Source organism: Tenrec ecaudatus, chromosome 6 (assembly GCF_050624435.1).
Source record: "Tenrec ecaudatus isolate mTenEca1 chromosome 6, mTenEca1.hap1, whole genome shotgun sequence".
Classification (NCBI taxonomy): Eukaryota; Metazoa; Chordata; class Mammalia; order Afrosoricida; family Tenrecidae; genus Tenrec; species Tenrec ecaudatus.
This window is the reverse complement of record NC_134535.1, coordinates 14,734,432-14,754,187: the sequence shown is the minus strand read 5'-3', so window position 1 is coordinate 14,754,187 and position 19,756 is coordinate 14,734,432. Positions and strand designations below refer to the sequence as shown.

At 51.1% G+C, this 19,756-nt stretch overlaps 1 protein-coding gene, 1 long non-coding RNA gene and 1 pseudogene across 2 annotated transcripts; 2 read left to right on the top strand and 1 right to left on the bottom strand.

Annotated features, from left to right (window-relative positions):
• Positions 1 to 1,731: 1,731 nt before the first annotated feature.
• Positions 1,732 to 11,338, top strand: LOC142450720 (uncharacterized). The gene is made up of 3 exons (XR_012784952.1): positions 1,732 to 1,867; positions 3,688 to 3,796; positions 8,659 to 11,338. It is a non-coding gene; the product is annotated as an uncharacterized LOC142450720 (long non-coding RNA).
• LOC142451979 (U2 spliceosomal RNA) lies at positions 6,618 to 6,734 on the bottom strand (annotated as a pseudogene).
• A 4,763-nt stretch (positions 11,339 to 16,101) lies between the features above and the next one.
• Positions 16,102 to 17,818, top strand: LOC142450665 (apolipoprotein L6-like). The gene is made up of 2 exons (XM_075552637.1): positions 16,102 to 16,956; positions 17,741 to 17,818. Exons 1-2 carry the CDS (start codon positions 16,156 to 16,158, stop codon positions 17,816 to 17,818), a joined length of 879 nt encoding a protein of 292 aa, XP_075408752.1. The 5' UTR covers positions 16,102 to 16,155.
• The last annotated feature ends 1,938 nt before the right edge of the window (positions 17,819 to 19,756 follow it).

Sequence of the window (19,756 nt, the reverse complement as noted above, 5' to 3'; positions counted from 1 at the left end):
CCTTTGGGGGCAAACCTTTGAGAGGAGAAAGAAAGACATAGAATGTTTGTCCCTGGAGGCCTGGCTCTGCCTGGTGAATGTGTGTGAAGCCACGGAGACTTTGTTGGGTGCTGTCACGTGAGGCCCCACTCCTAGCAACTGTAGGTACAATAGAACGCGGCACCACCTGGTGCTGCGCCGTCCTCAGGGCAGACCAAGGGACCTGCCAGGTTGGTGTGGGTTTAGTTCGGCTTTCTGCGGGGTTGGGCCCCCTCTGGGAAGCTTCGGTGGGTTTTAGGAAGGGATGCTGTCTGAGTTCTAGGACATCATTTGGACCTCAGGACGTTCCTGAGGCGTTTCTCCTCCTCGCGAGACGACGCGAGACACTGACAGACGCCCTTCCTTGTGCCCTTGCTGCATGGAATCCTCAGAACCCTGGGACCGAGAGACAGGCCCAGTCTGGGCGTCTGATGCTGGAAAATGGCAGGGAGGCTGGGATGGCGTGACTGCCCCATTTGGCCGACTGCACCAGGACAGCCGCTAGAGCAGCGGTTCTCCACCCTCCTCGTGCCGCGACCCTTTCCTACAGGTCCTCATGTGGTGGGGACCCCCACCATACAATTATTTTCGTTTCTACTTCATCACTGTCATTTTGCTTCTGTGTTGAATCACCATGTAACTATCTGATAGGCAGGATGTATTTTCATTGTTACAAATTGAACATCATTAAAGCATAGTGAGTCAGCACAAAACATTATGTCATTATATATTGTGAAATATTTACTTCTAATGACAAGTGAAATTTTGTCCTGAAGCATGGTGTAGCATGGGTAACAGTCCCAATAGAACAACAGTAAACGGCACTGCTACATTTTGCAACAGTGTATATAAAAAGTCAACATCAGTGCAAGGTTGAGCTAGCTTCTTTCTCACCAGATCAGCGTATCTGCGTGTGGGCGGACCCACCTGGAGACGGATAGAGGAGCGGTGTCTCAGTACCTAAGGCCATCGGAAATGTGTTTTCTAATAGTCTTAGGCGACCCTGTGAAAAGGTCGTTGGACCCTCAAAGGGGTCAAGACCCACAGGTTGAGAACTGCTGAGGGTGCAGTCTGGGGTGGCAGGGCTGGAAAGGATTCTATGGGGGTCCTCAGCTCGCCCAGGCTTTGAGGTCCCAGCTCGTTAGCCCAGGGACTATCAGCCTGCCTCCCTGCTTCCCAACCCAGAGCCAAGCCTGGCTGGGTGGGACATACATTCTGTGAAGCAAGCGTCCCCAGTGAGGCTGCAGGTAGGGGCAGGGAGAAGAAACCAGAACTTACTTCTAGGCTCCTAGACCAGGGGCCTTCAAAAAGTTCATGGAAAAATCCCATTATGCTCTGATTCAACGTTTCCACAAACGTTGTGAAATCCCCCCTCGTGGATTTACTCTCTGAATCTTGGACGTTCGTGATACTGTCCAGGACAACGCTCGGAAGGAAGGGGGTGGGGAGGGGGCTTGGAATTCAGGCCTTCTGTCCTTGGTTTGGCATTCGGGCAACAATTAGGAAAAGGCTGGACCCCTTCTCAGCAAGCCCAGGTCTGGTGAGAGCTGCTATGTGACCTTTCTACGCCAAAGGCTGGCCTCTTCAGTCCAGTTGGGTCATGTGTCCTTTCTGTGCCAACAGCTATTCACCTCGGCTCACTTTCGCAATTCCTGCTCCGAGCCAGCCAACCAGCAGAGCTTCCAGAATCTTCCTCTGGCCTGGGAGGTGGTGGGGGGACAGAGACGCCGCCCTTCAAGTTTGTCCATCTGCAATCCAGACGCCGAGTCACAGCCTCGCCTGACCTGAGAAGCCTCAGGGCGGGGAAGATCGCGGCTGCCAGTGAGCGAGCGGGCTTCGCGGAGAGGAGGTAGGTAGTCTGCTTCTGGGGTCCCCACGGGAGTCAGTGTAGAAATGGGCTCCACAGGATTTTCGGCAGCCGGTTCTCCAACCAGAGTTCTTCCCCACCCTGTCTGTCACGTTCCCAGCGTGTGAGCCTGGGAGAGTCTGAGGCTGCACTCCGTTACATGATGGAGCGGGGAGGGAATCGCCCCTGGCGGGGCTGCTTGACGTTAAAGTGAAAACCCGCATTGAGCGTGTGTTACGTCTAACCCTGGCAGTGGAACGGTTAGGCACCTGGCTTTGAACCCAAAGATCGGGAGATCAGGCCCACCCAGCAGCTCTGTAGGCAAACGCCCTGGCACTCTGTCCCAACGAAAGTCAGTTTAGGTCACTCCGAGGCGGCTGTGTTCTGTTCTGTCACGGGGGGGTCGCTGAGCATGCCACCTGGCAGACGGGCTAACCAAGTTGCGTGGTTTGCTCCCAAGGTGACCCCAAGGGTCCTAGATGGAGATGGCTTGGCCCTTAAAATATACGGGAAGCCCATTGGCCAAGGGGATTTTCCCAGCATTTGTACCGAAGGGTGACTTGGGAGTGACATCTTGGTAGGAGAGAGATGTGGGTGACTTGTCGCCAGACTGCCAAGAAAGAGTTCCCTCATTGTTAACTCGGACCCGACCGAATCGGACAGACAGAAGGTAACAGAAAGGGACGCGGTTGGGGACTATACCATCTTTATGTGTCCTGGGTCGTACGTTTGTCAGGAGTCATTGAGAAAGGGAGTGGGGGTTCAGAAAGATCAAGAGATTCTGTCAGCGCTGCAGCCTCAGTCATTGAGGTCTTGGCTGGATTGTGTGCGTGAGGTATTGGCTTTTGGGAGAAGGAGCCCCCGCAGAACTTGATGGAGCTAAACCTCTGCACACAGCCAAAGACGGACGGTCACAACCTCTTAAGAGTCCCCACCCTGAAAGAGCTTCTCGGATCCCCCATCAACCTACCCTGCTCCCACCCTAACTGTTCCCTCGCACCCCCAGAGCAAGGAGAGGGAGCCCTGAGCAGAGCCCGGAGCTCCCTGCTGTCTGTCGCCTCTGCCTTCCGTTCCACAGGCTTCTCGTGGGGCTCTAGACCCTGGTGTCTCCACTTGGGTGTTATTCACATTGGGCCGAATAATTCTCTGTGTGGAAGCGGTCCTGTGCCTGGTCGGATGGTGAGCAACATCCCTGGCCTCTACTCAGGAGATGCTGGTAGTGCCCCCTGCCCTCAGTTGTGACCATCAAAATGGTCCCCAGGCACTGCCAAATGTCTCCTTGGGGGAGAGGTGAGCAAACTTACCTCATTTTAAACCACTGTACAGTGGCTGGAATCACACCTTCATTCCCTCACTGAGCCATCCTGTGCTTCTGGCCTCCCCGTGCCTCAGTTTCCTCTTCTGTAAAATGGGGAGGACACTTGCACCGATGCCATCTCACAGGAGAGAACTGAAGATAAACAGGGTTTGTACACACATGTCTGGCACACGTTGCCACCAAGGCCGGTTATCCTTGACTCCCTCTGACTCATGTACATCGGAGTGGAACTGCCCTGCGTAGGGCTTTCAATCATTCTTCAGAAGGAGATCACCAGGCCTTTCTTCCACGGCACCCTGAGTGAACTGGAGCCTTCCACCGTCAGCCAGCAGCGAGCAGCCTGTCAGTCGTTTGCACCTCATAGAGACTCCTGATCCTTGATGTTTATCAGTTAAGCATTCTCCGACTTCCTTCACGGGGATGCTCACGGAGGTGGATGAATTCTCTGGAGCTCAAAAAGCTTGATCATCCTGTGGATTCACTTTCTGTTTTCTCCTCTAAAAAGAGAAAGCCGCATCTCTTCTCCACCGAGACGCCTGCCATCCTGCAAGAGGGGACGGGTCGAGCGACTCCTGGGAGCATCATGGCAACAGGAGCATCTCAAGCCTGCAGAGGTATGGTCCCTTCCGCTGCAAGCCCTTTCATTGGCGGGTGGGTGAGTCCGGGTAGACTAGAGAAACAAATTCATAGGCGCACTCATCTGTGTAAAAGAAAGCTTTATAAAAACAGTAACTGTACATTAAGAAGACATCCCAGCCCAGCCCAGATCAAGTCCATAAGTCCAATATTAGCCCACATGTCCGACACCAGTCTGTAAATTCCTCTTAAACTCACACAACATATGCAATGACGTTGAATGCAAGAAGATCACAAGCATCTCAGCACTGGCAGGGGTATCCACGTGGCTCCATCAGTCTCCCTCCATGTGTCTTCTCAACCACCTGATTCCTGCCTCCAGCGAGCTATTTATCGCCTTAGTGCTTCCAAATGAGGTCATCAAGCTGGGACCTGATTGACAGGCTAAACTTCACTCTTAATCCTCTCAAATTGACACCAGATTATGGAACTACCACAGAGGGCAAAGCAGAAGCCATTGCTATCCTTGCTGGTACGAGCCAGGTGGGACACAGACTGGCCCAGGGAGTTCAAAACCGCAAAGATAGACAAGACATGTCAATCACACTCAAACGTCTCATTTGGCTTCCAGAATGCAGCTGTTGGTTCTTTCTTTCCGCGATCATTGGCCCCCGTCTTCTCCACCTCTGGTTTCCTCATCTTCTTGTGTTCGAAATGTTGGAGGGGTCCTGGATTCAGTCCAATGTCCTGATTGCCACAGGCAGAGAGCAGACATGCCTCCACCCTCCATCCCTTTAAACCCACTTCTGACACCAGCTGTCCTTCGCGCGGCACTCTGCTTCTGTGGCTGGGTTCCATCTTTCGATGCAGGGACCACAGAGAACTAGCTCGCAGACAGCGCTCACGACCCCGGGTTTGTTGAAGAAGTTACAATTCAGGTGGCAAGTGCTCAGGATACACTGGTTCAGTCAGGGCAGTTTCTTCTTTGCTGTGCCCACAGGCAGGCCATCAGCCTTTCAACCTCGGCTCTGCCTGGCTTAGGCGACGTCACCAAGTTCTATTGGGGCTTCCAGTAAATGCCCAAAGAGCATACCATGCCGATGGCAGCCACACTCAAAGGCACTCCGTTCTAGCTCCGACGGTCAGCAGACCCGGCCCCACTCATCAAGAGCTCAGAGGTACTTCACCGCCTAGGCCAGCCTCCTGGCCAAAGCACTCAGCTTTCCTTGCTCTGGGGACGGGGCGCCCACCGATCTGCCTCCTGCTCTGGCTCCTGGTTCTGCTGCTGCTGCTCCTGTCACTCCTGAGGGGTCACAGCTACCTCCTGGATCAAGGAGGTTCTGTACTCAGAAATCTAGAGGTCCAAAGGGCACACTCTCTCACCACTAGTGGGATCCCCGCTTCCTGCTTCTGAGGTGGCTCCTTGCAGACCCAGTAGGCTGGCAATCACAATGACTCCTGTACACGGTCACTCACCGCGGAGTCGTATAGTCCAATCAATAATCTCCCTCCACGTCCTTATCCCGCTCCACCAGGGGCAGGAAGATCGTTTGGCGGGCGTAATTCAGACTGGGAGAGTCACCTTAAATAATTCACTGCATGGCCGATTCATAGGTCCATGGCTTACTCACCATCACCTGGCTGACTGCTGGGCATGTCGAACTTAGCATGCCCTGAATTGAACCCCCGCCCCACCCCACACACACACACCCTGCCTCCCAAAACCTTAGCTGCAAATTTTCCCATGTCAGAAATGGAATCTTCACTGTCACCTTGTTCACGCCCAGCCTTAAAGTCATCCTTGACCCCGCCCCCTTCCATCCTGCCTCCTGCCCACCACCCTGCAGCTCTCTGCCCCAAGCCTCCCTCCCACCTCCTCCATAGGCTTCAACCCTTTGCTCACTGCTCTGCCTGCTTCCCTTCCTGCCAGTCTCCGTTTTCCATCCGTCCTATTGATAGTGTTCTCACTGGTGAGACCGTGGAGCGACTGGAATGCTCCCCGACTATTGGCATTGTCCATCAGCGGAATTGCTTTGGCACAGCCACGAAAGCTAAACCCGTGTTTGCCCTGGGAACCCCCCTGCCCCCCATTCTACTCCTACGGGCGCGGCTGTACAGCAGTCTCTGGGCCCGGGGCATCTGACTTCCACAACTCCTACTTGCTCTTTAACCAGAGCTTTGAACTGGCCCTATCCATGCCAACGAAGCAAAACCAAAACAGCCACGTTTTTATAATTTGGGTGATTGGTCTTGGCTACCAGCAAGGGAAAGTTGATGGGTTGGAGCCCTGGAGTGGGAGACATGGAAGAGGCAGAGTGAGCCCTACTGGAGCCTGGCCTGTGAGATTAGATTACTGGTAGGACTGGTGTAAGCCACAAACATTCAAAACAGTGCGGTCAGCTGCTGTCTTTGAGAAGAGTGTTGGCGTCTTTGAAGCCTCATTTCAATTTCAGTAAATTTCCCCTCACTTTGAAGTGAATGAACCACCCCTACTCACAGGCAATTCTTCATGACCCTTCACTCGCTGCGTACGCAGCTGCTAAGTCATTGAGAGGGCTCCGAGCCTTTTCCTACGGAGATCTGGTGCGTAGCTGCCAACTGCAAGGTCAGCAGTTAGAAACCACCAGTTGCTCCTCGGGAGAAAGACGAGGCTCTCTAGTCCTATAAAAAACTACAGTCTCAGACACCCGCAGTGGACAGTTCTTCCCTGACCTATGGTCGCATGACAGCGAGTTGGGTTTGGTTTTGTGGAGCTTCATCCTGCACGAAAAGCAAGGCTAACTACGAACTCTCTCTAGAAATATACACACTGTTTGTACCTGTCGGGTGTACCTCCAAGTTCTTCAAGACACACTTGGGAATGGATCTCATCTTTAACTTGGGGACTGCCTGTAGATATGTCCAGCAAAGACATGTACAATTCTCTGATAAGAACAGATACTACACATGATCTTAGACAAAAGGCCGAGAAGCGATTATACAATTCTCATCTCTAGAAGTTTGATTCATAAAAGCCAATGAGCAGAAGCAACCCAAACAGCCACTGATACATGAATAGATAAACAAATCGTAATATGTTTCTATAACGGAATACTACATGTTGCTCATTTCTCGGGGCCGGCGAGTCAGTTCCGACTCAGAGTAGCCCTAGGTCCAGTAGCACGGAACACAGCCCAATGCCAGGCCATGCTACATGGCAGTGATGACTTATTTTCCTAAAAACTTGGTCTCACAACAACTTTAATGACTTTCACAAGCATTATACTAATTGCACGAAGCCAACCAAATGACTCCAAGAACAAGCTAAGGAAGCAGTGGCCTTGGAAGACTAGGGGCCTGGGGATGGGCGTGGTGTTTACAGGGAGACACAAAGCAACACATTCTCTATCTTTCTCTGGGCGGTGATGACCCAAGCGTGACATATATGTGAAAGCATGTCAAGATAGGCTGTAAGTGAGTTACACTGGGAGGGACGAGCCAGCCAGGGGACAGCACAGCACTGACGAAACACAAGCATTCCTCCAGTTCTTTCATGCTTCCCCACCCCGCACCCCCACTCTCATAGCCCCAATTCTACCTTACAAATCTAGCTAAACCAGAGCATCTACACTGGTACAAATAAGAGCTGTTGACACACAGAATCCAGGACAGATGAACCCCCTCAGGAACAGTGTTGGGAGGAGGGGGAAACGGGGAAGAAAGTGGGAACTGATCACAATGATCGATGTATAACTGCCCCCCCATTCCAAGGGGGACAACGAACAAAAACGTGGGTGAAGGGAGATAGCGGTCAGTGCACGATATGAAAATAAAAATAATTTATAAATCATCAAGGGAGGGAGGGAGGTAAAAAAATGAAGAGCTGATACCAAGGACTCAAGTAGAAAGAAAATGTTTTGAAAATGACGATGGTGACATATGTAAAATGTGCTTGATACAATTGATGTATTGATTGTACATCAGAGCTGTAAGAGTCCCTAATAAAATGATTTCTATACAAAAACCATGAAAGCAATAGCTTGTGACCATTGATTCCATTGTAAGTATTGTACTCTTGTTTGATTCTACATGTATAAATCCTCTAGTCTGGAACCTTGGTGGCATAGTGGTTACCCATTGGGTTGCGATCCACAGGGTGAGCTGTTCAAACCCACCAAGCCACTCTGAGAGAGAAAGGTGAGGCTCTCTGCTCCCAAACGAACCAGAATGTTGGAAACCCACACAGGCAGTTCTACCTTGTCCTACAGGGTTGCTGTGTTAGTTCAGGGTAGTACAGAAACAAATTCATGGACACACATATGTGTATAAGAGAGAGTTTTATATAAAGGGTAATTGTACATTAAAAAGCTTACCAACCCCTTGCCAGTCCAAGCCCATAAGTCAGATATTAGACCATATGTCGGATACCAATATATAAAGTCCTCTTCAGACTCATGAAACGCATGCAATGACACTTGAGTGCAGGATGATCACAGGCCAGTGGGTAGAAAATCTTTGGATCCAGTGGTGTTGTAAGCATCTCAGTGCCAGCAGGGGTCTTCATGTGGCTCCTCCAGTTCCCTGGGCTGCATCAGGGCAGGTCCTTGTGGCTTCTCCTCAGGGATGTCTCACAGGCAGTAAGTAGAGAGAGAAAGTTTCTCCCGCCTCCAAGGAGGAAAATACCAGGAATTCCCAGAATTCTCAGGGGAAGGCCATGCCCACACAGAGGCCTCATTGGCTATGACCTGATTGACAGACTAGACTCCACCCCTTCACTCTTAATCCTCTCAAGTCCCAAGTGGACACCAGATGATGTAACTGCCGCAGTCGCCGTGGGTCGGAATGCACCCAGTAGCAGTGAATGGGTTCTGTAAGGTCTGGCGAGAAACTGGAGTAACCTGTCTTCCACATCCCCAACCAGAAAACCATCCGGCGTGTGGAGATGGCTTGAATGCTGCCGAGGACAAAATGGACGTGCAGTTGGCGCCTCCCAGGCTGCTGGGCGACCAGGACTGGGGAGGAGCTGCGCCTGGTGTGGATTTGCAGAGGTAACCCCAAGACTGGGTGTGTGGGTCACAGCTCCGGAAAAGCTGTCGGATCCTCAGGATGTGGACCCTGCTCCCCCAGTTATATGTGTAACTAGATAAGCTTCCAGGAAAAAAGTGTTTTCTGAGGCTAACTTTGTATTTTGGAGAAGATGTTGAGAGAGAGGGGCATGCCATTGGGCACTAAGATTCTGGAAACAGACACCTTCTCCCTGTGGGACCTCACTTCTACTGGGTCTCTGAGTGCCGGGACTCAGTGCTTGGGGATGCTGATGGCCAGGCGCCCTGGTGGCACCACGGTGCAGCGCTCGGCTGTCAGTTGAATGGAAAGGTCGTCAGTTTGAACCCCATCTGTTCTGCGGGAAAAAGGATCCCATAAAGACACAGTGCTGGAAACCGGACCAGGGCAGCTCTGCTGTGTCCTGCAGGACCATGAGGTGTTAGAATTGATCCAACAACACACCATGACCACACAGCCTCGCCCACTCACAGCACAACGCCAAATCCACTGTCATGGATTCTGACTCTGAGCAGTTTTCTCCCACAGAGCAGCTGATGCTTCCAACCACTTCTCTGTTCCCAGCCACGTGCTTAACTGCGGTGCCACCAGAGTGCCTTCATGCCACGAGCAATCCCCAAGCATTTGCTGAGCGAGTTCAGCACATGGGTGAGGTGTCCACAAGACTGGCAGTCCCAGAAACCTCCGAGGGGCGGTTCCACCTGCCCCATCAGGTCAGTCCGAGTCCAAAGGGATTCTGTGACCGTGAACTTGGTTCGGGTTTGGTGTCTCTGGTCTCTCATCGGGTCAGTCTGTGGCACAAGACCTCTGTCAAGAGTTGAGAAGCAAGGAGGTTCCCCTGAGGACCGAGGTGGGCCTGAGGAAAGCCGTGGTATTGTCAATCGCCTCGTGTGCACGTGACAGTTGGACACGGAATGAAGGTTGAGCATGTGCATTCTGCGCTGGAGAAGAACGTGGAAGGTACCAGGGACTTCCAAAACACACACACTCTCTCTCTCCCTCTGTCTCTGAAGATGCACAGACAGTGCTCCGTAGAGCCGAGACTTGGTCTCACACTACTTTGGAGCTGTTGTCCCTGGAGAAGGACACCCTGCTTGGGAAAGCCCAGGGCGGAGAACAAGAGGAAGGCCCTCCACGAGGTGGAAGGACACAGTGGCTGCAACAATGGGGTCAAACCTAAGAACAGTTGAGAGGACGGCGCAGGCCCAGGCGGTGTCTCTTGTTGGGCACTGGGTCCCTGTGAGTCTGAACCTAAGTCATAGAGAGAACTGGCTGCAACATTGCACACAGCCAGGAGGGGTCGCTGCCCCAAACAGGATGCATTGCAGAGGCACTTGGTTGAATGAAGAACCAAGTGTCTGATTCCTAGATTTCTACTGCAGCAGAAACACCCCGAGTGGGTGGTTATAAAGAACAGGCGTGCAGGAGGCTGGCCATGGGAATTGGTGTGCTGTCCCCTTCTGTGAGCCCCTCTCCTGGCTTCTGAGGTCTGCTGGTGGTTCCCCGGCTTGTAGAGGATCCTCACATGTAGCCTCAGTGGCCCCGAGGGTACAGTCTGCCTCGTCTCCGGTCTGCTCTTTATATGACTCAAAAGTGACCAGGTTCAAGAGCCGCCTGCACAGATTGGTGAGTTACTTTCACTTACATGATCTCAGCAAACCAAGCTCACTGCCCTCGAGTTCATGCTGCTTCGTAGCGACCCTGCAGACCTGCCCCTGTGCGTTTCCAAGACTCGCTCTTTATCGGAGCGGAAAGCCCTGTCTGCCTCCCGCGGAGTGGCTGCTGGTTTTGAACGGCTTGCCTTGTGGATCCCAGCCCAATGCCATAACCATGATGCCACCAGGACTCCTTTGGGAGGTGATTCTATTCCACTACAGACACAGGGGCTAAGATCCCAACACGTACTGGGGCTCAGAGAGGCAGACCATTTCATCCAAAACCCAGGCTTCCATTATTTGTCCACCGGGTAAAAATAAAACTTTATGGTTAATGCCAAGAGGTGTTGTCAGTCTTTGCAGCTCTATCTCCGCTTCGCTCTGTCCTGATACAATTTGCTCCTACACAGGGACCAGACGGGGCTAGACTGTGACATCTGGAAATGTGTGGCTCCCCAGCAGGGACACCCTCCTTGCCTTCATCCCACTCCCTCCCCAGTAGAAGCCCTTGGTGGCCTGCTCTGTACATTGACTTACATCTGCTATTTACCCAATCCTTGGGATTAAGCTCAGGGAACTTGGCGGCATAGTGGTTATACATTGGGCTGCTAACTGCAGGGTCAGCAGTTCAAAACCACCAGGTGCTCTGCAGGAGCAATGTGAGGCTTTGTACCCCCATAAAGAAATACAGTCTCGGAAACTCACAGGGACAGTTCTATCCTGTTTTACAGGGTCGCCATGAATTGAAATAGACTCAATGTCAATGAGTTTCACTGGGTTTGGTTGGGGCTTAAGCTCATTAATTCATCAGCACTAAAGGCCTTGGTAGTGTGTTTAGTATTTAAGCTTTTCCTTTGAGGAAAGTTTGTGTGTGGAGAGAGAGATTTGTTAAAAGATAGCTATATAAGCATATATATGCTTATTTTTGCTTTTGTAGATACATTTTGTCTGATATAGGCTCAAGAATAAAGCACTTAAATGAATAATCATTAGAAATATTGAATCAATAATTAAAATCCCCTCTGACTCAAACCTAGTTTTATGGGTAAGTTCTACTGAACATTCAAGTAGCAGAATGACCCCATTTTGATATTAATAGCTGCCGAGAATAAGAGAGAATGCATATATATTTATGATGCATTTCTGACATCAACTCATAGATGAAAGAGCAAGAGACAGTAGAAAGCTCTGAGCCGTCACCTGAAGTTCTACCGAGCCTCACTTTTCTTATCCAAAATGAAGGAACACAGTTTAGATCCCCTCTAGGGTTTCTCTTGAACCAAGACCCTGTGTCACCCTCAGGTTCCTCAGCTCCCACTGGAAAAAATGCACCCATCGCACTTGGCATGAGGAAAGAGCCAGAAGGAGTGGGCGTGGCTTGGCCCCAAACATCCTTTTCTCATGCTGCTCTCCGTTGAAAGCCAACTGGGCTGAGAAAGGTCCCTTCACACTTCCCCACAAGAAATTCTGGGGCAACAGAGACCTGGACCCCGGGGTCCCTAACTTCCTACATGAAAGAGCAAGCTCATCCGCTTGACATGTGGCACCTGATAGAAGCAAGGATACACCTAGAGTAGTCAACTGTGAGGTCATCTCAATGGAGGATGTACTGTAGGACCCGGTGTCTCTTCCCTCCTGCTCACCTCTACGTACACAGGACTCTGCCCTCAACACCTGCGGTTCCAGCTTCTCCTGCTCTCCCTAGATTTCTCCCTTTATTAGTCCCCAGGTTCTTTAAGTCCGTAGGGGCTTGGCATTCCCCCACTGTCCCATCTACATAGACAAATCTGTCGTTTCTCTGTGCAAGACTCAAAAATTATCCCTCAGGACTGCCCTGCCCTCTCCATCGTTTTGGCCAAGGCCGAACTACTTCCATCTGCCCTCCCAGATACCCTGCCTTTTGACTTTATTTATTGTGCTTTTGATGAAAGTTTATACACCAAATTGCGTTCCCATTGGGCAGTTTCTGTGTCGCACCACTTGTCTGCCACTCTGTCAGACTGTGGTGGTTTGCTTCTGCGGTGACCTGCGAGAAGCGGTGTCACCGATGTTTCACGTCCTAGCAGGGTCACTCATGGTGGACAGGTTTGTGCTGAGCTTCCACACTAAGACAGACTAGAGAGAAGGAACAGGCAGACCACGTCTGAAAAATTAGCCACGGAAAGTCTAATGACTAGCAGGGGGACAATATCTGATACTGTGTTCTATCGTTCTGCATGGTTTAACATCAGGCAAGGCGGGCAACTGAGTTCTATCCTCTCACCATACTTACTCAGTCTGGGAGCCGAGGAAATCACTGAGAAGCTGGGTGGTACGAAGAGGAACGTGGCCCCAGAATTGGAGGAAGACTTATTAACAACTACAACATGCAGTCGACCCAGCCTTGCTTGCTAAGACCCTGCGGAGGACTCGGGGCACTTGCTGAGGAGGATCAGGGATTGCGGCCTTCAGTGTGGATGACAACTCCAGGTCAAGAAGACCCAAATCCTCACAACAGGACCTGTAGGAAGCATCATGATAAATAAAGAAAAAATTGAAGTTGTCAAGGATTTGGTCTTGCTTGGATCCATGATCGATGCTCTTGGGAACAACGGCCCAGGGCCTGCATTGCCCTCTGCTGCACAAGCCCTCTCTACAGTGTTGAAGAGCAAGAAGGTTGCTTTAAGGACTGAGGTGCCCCTGACCCAAGCTCTGGCCTGTTCAATCACCTCATTTGCATGTGAACATGGACACTAAACAAGGGAGAACGAAGAAGCCCCGATGGACTTGAATTAGGGTGCTGGTGAAGGCTATCCAAAGTACCATGGACTGCCGAACAAACAAAGGTGTCTTGTAAGAAGCACGGCCAGAATATTCCTTAGAGACAACGTTGGCGAGGTTTTGTCTCACCTACTTCGTACATGTTGTCAGGAGAGATCAGTCCCTGAAGAAGGAAGTGATGCTGGGTAAAGTAGAGGGGCGGCAAAAACGAGAAAGGCCCTCAGCACGATGGACCGACACCAACACAACCACAGGTTCAGTGACAGGCGGCATGGGGTGGGGGGCGGTGTTTTGGGGACCGGGCAGTACTTTGTTCTGCTGTACAAAGGGATGCTGCGGATTAGAACCGACTCACTGGCACCTAACAACAGCAAGACCAATGCCCTGGACCTCCATCTTTCGTTTCACTTTTTTTACATTTTATTGAGAGCTCTTACAGATATTACAACCATCCGTGGTTCCACTTGATCAAGCATACTTGTACAATGGCTGCCACCACCATTTTCAAAACATATTCTCTCTTCTTGAACTCTTAGAGATCAGCTCCCATTTATCCCCTACTTCTCCCCTCCTGCCCCCAGAAACCCTTGTTTATTTTTTTCATTTTTTTACCACTTCCAATTTTCCTAGATTCATACTTCTGACATGCCAAGTCCCAGTGACTGATTTCTTCTCATTTCGAGTTGTGCCCGTCAGCAAATGAAGGACCCAAAGCCTTTTCTCCTGACAGCTTTACTCCCTTCATGTCATCTCTGTGGCCTCTGCTGTGAGAAGCTTTTCCTCGGCCGTCGTTTGAACACCTTCTGACCTGCGGGGCTCATTTTCCGTCCGTCTCTCTGACAGAGCGCTGCCTCTGGTCACACGTTTCTCAGTATTTGACAATGCTTCCTTGATTCCTGAGAAGTAGACTCTTCCTTCTTCGCGGTCTGTTCTTAGCAGAGATGCTTTGCTGGAACCTGTTCACGTTGGCTGACGGCAGATATTTGAAATACCAGTGGCCCAGTTTCCAGCGTCACAGCCACACACGGGCACCACAGTACAAGATGACCGAGAGGGGTGCCTTGGGTCATGGATGTCGGTGGCCATGCTTTAATGGCATGTTTCATCTCTTCGTTTGTTATGTGTAGAAGTCCTGGTGGCCCACTGATTACGAGCTGAGTTGCGATCTGCATGGTCGGCAGTTCAAAACCACCAGCGGCTCCTCGTGAGAAAGGCGGAGTTTTCTACTCCCATCAACAGTTACAGTCTCGGAGCCCCTCAGGGGTGCACTGTGAGGCAGCACTGACCCCAAGGCAGTGATTTGTCTTCTACCACCGTAGAGGTGCAGGTTTGGAAACGGGCGATTCTGCTCAGACCTGTAGGGTTCCAATGCGTGGGAATCAACTTGATGGTAGTGAGAGAGTTGTTGAATTTGTGATGGGTGTGTTTAGGCTTTCTACCTATTTTCGTGTTTGTTTAGGTGAGCAGGGTGTTGCTAGAAATGCATCTGTTTCCTCTAGGTTTCACGCTCATGGGAATGCAGTTTTGCACAATAGCCTAGGATTCTCTTGACTTCCATAGGAGCTGCTGTCATGTCTCCAATTTAATTTCGGGTTTTGGTTATTTGCAACTCCTCCTTTTGTCCTTTGTCATTTTGGCCAGTCGTTCATCAATGTTATTGCTCCTATGAATGTTATTGCTCCTTGTTGAGTCTATTACTTCTCTGCTTTCAATTACATTAATTTTCATATTTATTATTTCCCTTTTCTGGTTGCTTTTATTTTCTTTTGTTCTCCCTCTTTCTACTTGTACAAGTTGTAGGATTAAGTTTTTGGTTTTCGATTTTTCTTTCTTCTAAATATATGCACTTTCTGGCGATGTGTTAAATTTTCCCCATGCATTTATTTTCCTTGTTATTACTGTTACTGGAGCCCAATTTCATCAGAGAGGATACTTTGAATATGTTAGTCTTCCAAAATTCACTGATGATTGCCTTATGACATAAAATGTGGTCTATTCTGGAAACCGTTCCATGTGCATTAGAGAAAAATGTGTATTGTGTTGTTGTCGGGTATTATTATTATTGCTGAAGGTGCCACTGCGTTGGTTCCAATCTATTGTAACCCCTGTGCACAATAGAAGGAACCGCTGCCTGGTCTGGGCCAGCCTCATAATTGTTTCTATGTCTGAGCCCATTGATGCAGCTACTGTGTCAGTCTACCTCGCCGAGGGCCTTCCTCTTTTTTGCCGCCCCTCCACTTTACCAAGCATGATGTCCTTCTCCAGGGAATGGTCTCTCCTGACAGCATGTCCTAAGTATGTAAGACCAAGTCTCGCCATCCTTGCCTCTAAGAAGCACTCTGGCTATACTTCTTCCAAAACAAATTTGTTTCTCCTTTTAGCAGTCTATGGTACTTTGAATAGTCTTCTCCCACACCACCATTCAAATGCGTGGACTCTTCTTCAGTTGTTGGGTGGTTTCTTCTTAACCCAGCAGGTAAAGAGCGTGACTTAGATACTCTGTACAGATAAGGCATGGGTGGCGTGCGTGGTGGGCAGACCTCTGGTGGGCTTGGGCAGAGCAGAGTGAGTGGTGCCTGGCAAGAGCTGCCTGGGTGTCTTGTCATACAGGCCAGGAGGGGGGTGCAGTGGGCTCAGGAAAATGAGAGGATCAGTGGGCAGTTCTCCAGGTTTCTGCCCCTTGGCAGATACCCCTCTTACTTGTCTCTTTTGTTCATGAAACTAGGAACTCTTAGGGAAGACCGAATTTCCCAATGGAATGCTCAGACTCCTTACAAACAGGCCAGAGGAATGGGGAGTGTGGGGTGTGCGTGTGTGGGGATGTGTGTGTAGGGAGATGGGAGAGGCGAGAACATCCAGAAACCACCTTTGGCTGACTAGGCAGTTGGCATTCCAGCTGGGAGTTTGATTCCCATGTGTTTCCTTTATTTGCCGACAGAATGGAGGATGACTGCCTCCTATGGGAGGCAGAAGCTGTGCCTCTGTCGGCTGAAGAAAGACAGTTTTTGGACGAGTTCCACCAATTGAAATGCGATCTAGAAGGGCGTATCCGCCAGCTCCGTGCCCTGGCCGACCATCTGGACTCCACCCACAAAACATTCACCAAAAGCAATATGGTGGTCAACTCCATCGCAGCTGCCTCTGGGGTTATGAGGATCCTGGGCTTAGCCCTGCCTGGAGTAACCTTAGGAGGAAGCCTGGTGCTTTCTGCGGCTAGTAAAGGTCTGCAGGCAGCCACTGGGGTCACCAGCATCTTGACCAGCATCTTTGAGCATCTTCACAGTAAGAAAGTTCAAGCTCAGACCAGCAGTATCAAAGTGGTTGTGGGAACAGTGGCTTCCATGGTTGTGTCTGTTGGCAAGGCTGCCCTCGAGTACAGACACAGCATGAAGGAAGCAGAGAAGAGCATGCAGGCCTTTAAGAGACTCAGGGCCCACCCTCACTTGGCAGAGGCTACCAAGCAGCTCCTGACCACTGGCCAGCTCCCAGCCCGAAGGAGCCAACAGGTGCAACAAGGCCTTGAGGGCACGGCACTGGTGATGGCCAAAAGAGCCCGTGTGCTGGGCATCGCGAAGGCCAGTTTATTCTTTGGTGCTGACTTGGCTGCCCTTCTGTCAGACTGGAAGCAGCTGAAGGAGGGCGCAGGGACGGAGAAGGCCAAAGAGCTGAGGGCCCACGCGCAGGAACTGGAATTGCTGCTAGCAGCAATTACGGAGCTCTGTGGCTACCTGCAGCAGCAGGTAAGCCGTGACTCCCCCTTTCGGCCGGGCGGGAGAGGGAGGGGACACTTCAGCTGGGGCCAATGGAAAGCCAGCCAGGAGCCCCACAGCTGTGCAATCTGTGCAGTGCTCCGTCGCTAAATGAGAGGCTGGAAGCTGGCGCCCACCCACAGGTGGCTCAGAAGAAAGACCTGAAAGCTTATGAGTCGCATTTGACTCAATGGCGACTGCTTGGTTGTCTGCCTGTCTGTCTGTGTGTTATGGGGACAAGGATCATGGGGAAGGTGTCAAGAGCTCTGGTATGCCTGGATGTCCCAAAGGACATGGGACACCCAGTCCTGTCATAGGGTGCTGTGGTGTCAAGACCACGGGGCCTGCGTGGACTTGGTTGGACCTCCTCCTGCATGCTCCTAGGGAGCCTTGGTGGAGTAGTGGTGACCGGTTGAGCTGCGATCCTCCAGGTCAACTGTTTGAAACCACCAGCTGCTCCAAGGGAGGAAGCCCGGGCTTTCTACTCCCATAAATAGTTACAAGTCTCAGGAACTCACAGGGGCAGTTCTACCTTGCCCTATAGGGTCGCTCTGAGTTGACATCAACTCCATGGCAGTGAGGTGAGTTTGGGTTGGTTTCTCCTGGAGGTCTGTCCCTGTGCTGGGTAGAGGTTCCTCCCAGCCTGACAGGAGAGGGCAGAGAGCTCGAAGGTGCTTATTTGATGTGCCCAAGTAAGTGTGGGGCAGTCTGACCCCAGAGCTTGGCCTGTGATGGCCACACCTGCCTGGGGCTCCCTGCTTCTGCTTCCCTGCAGGAGTGCTTGCAAGAGGACAGCCTGGTGGACTCACCTTCTGAGGGATCTGTGTGGGATCAGCCTCCCTCCTCAGCCTGACTTGGGGAATTCGGATGCCAGATGAGAGGCAGGGAGAAAGGTACGTGGGTCCAGGCCTGGGGCCTCAAAGCAGAATCAAGCGGCCTTTAGCAGGGTGAGGCTAGCAGAGGAGACCTGGAGATTTACCAACCAGTGGGTCTCAGCATTGAAAGGCATGAGCCCGCCCGTGAGGGCCTCATCCGTGTGTCCTTCCCCTCCCCTCCCCCTCGTTTCTCCGGGCACCGGTGACTTGGTTTACTGCACCCCTTGGTGCCCTGCTCACCCGGGGACACTGCTAGTGTACAGTAAGTATGTCCTGTCTGATTCCAGCCCCTACACTAGGTCAGGAAGCCCCACGGTGGGCGTTTTGTGTTCAGATTTCCACATCATCTTACCTGTTTCTGTGTTCTTCCTCTCCCTCGGCTGCCAGTGAATGGGCATCACGGGGGACCTGGTCAAGCAGATTCCAGGGAGAGGGAGAGGTCCAGGACCCCTCTGGGTGCCCCGCATGACCCGATCCTCGGAAGAACTTCTGGACATCGGAACCTGTGGAAACTTCTCACCGGCTGACCGATTGACAATGCTTTGGTTTTTGTTTTGTTTTTTCTGTTTGCGGGATATCCCAGTGGCTATTTTTAAAAGTAGTGCACGCACATGAAACATCATTTTGGAAGCTTTTAGAAAACAAAGACAAGAAGTGACACCCACACCAAGGGTGACACAGGGGGGCTCCGGCACCGTGTCCCTGTGCTGTGCTTGCCAGCCTTTGCTAAACTCTGGCTCTTGTCGCTTGTCAATCAACTGCCCGCTGGGACCCCACATCCCTCCCCGAAGTTGCACTTAAAAGAGATATTACCCACCAGGCCACCTAGTCTTTCTAATTCATCCCCAACCCCTTCATTTTACCTACAAATCTACACGCTCCACCTGCTCTTCCACGCTGCCCACCTGCGGCCACATGACTTGTCTGTTCAGAGGCCTGGCTTTGCTAGGCTGGAACATGCATGGCATTCTTGAGGATGTCGATGATGATATCAAGAACACCGTGCACAAAGAAAGAAAAGGCCATTGAGAAGACAGGGGGAATTATATATATATAAAAGAAAAGACAGGAAAGTTAGAAAGACCCAAATGCGTGCCAGAAGAGACTATCAGAGGTTCCCCCACCTAATATTCATTTCCTCCTTAAATGTTTAGAGTGGCGATTGGACGGACAGGCTATCGTTGGGCGGGGACTGGACCCTTCTTTTCTTTTCACTAGACGATCTAGAACGGAGGTCCTCAATACGGTCGCCACAAGTCACAGTTCGGTTGGTGTTGCAAGAGCAGAAGATGTCATCGAGCCACCAGAGAAGATAAAACGAAGCATCACAAATAAAATATTATAATGAAATACTAAGCGTTCTGGAGCCAGAAAACCAAGAAAGAGGCCCCTACGGCCCTTTCTCCAGCTGACCGAACGAAGGAAGGAGCCCCCGAGCCGCAAGTTACACTTCTAAAGCCTTCACGGGCAAAATGCCGGCCAATTATGGCAGCGCCAGCCTTCCACATATTTGGCATTTTCGCGCCCTCTTTGCTTTACTGAGGCCTGCCTTGCTCTAGCAGGCAGGACCCTGCCTTTGTGAATGGCACTACTGGACGTGTGGCTGTCTCCAGCCCTCACTGCTGACGGAGTGTCTCGTCTCACGGGGCTGGGATCTGGGCAGGTCAACAATCCATGTATTTGGGTCTGAGCACACGTACTTTCGTTTTCTAACGAGTTTTTGAAATCTATAACACCGGCTAAACTATGATCCTGTGAGTAGAATTACCATATGCTTCATGGGTACGATTTATAATGTTGCCCAATTCAAAAAGGAAGAAGAAGAACCAGGGACATACAGACATAGCTAAATGGATAGATGTTGAACTCACATTTAATCATTGTTCTCAGCTGAGAACAATGAGTCCTGAAATAAA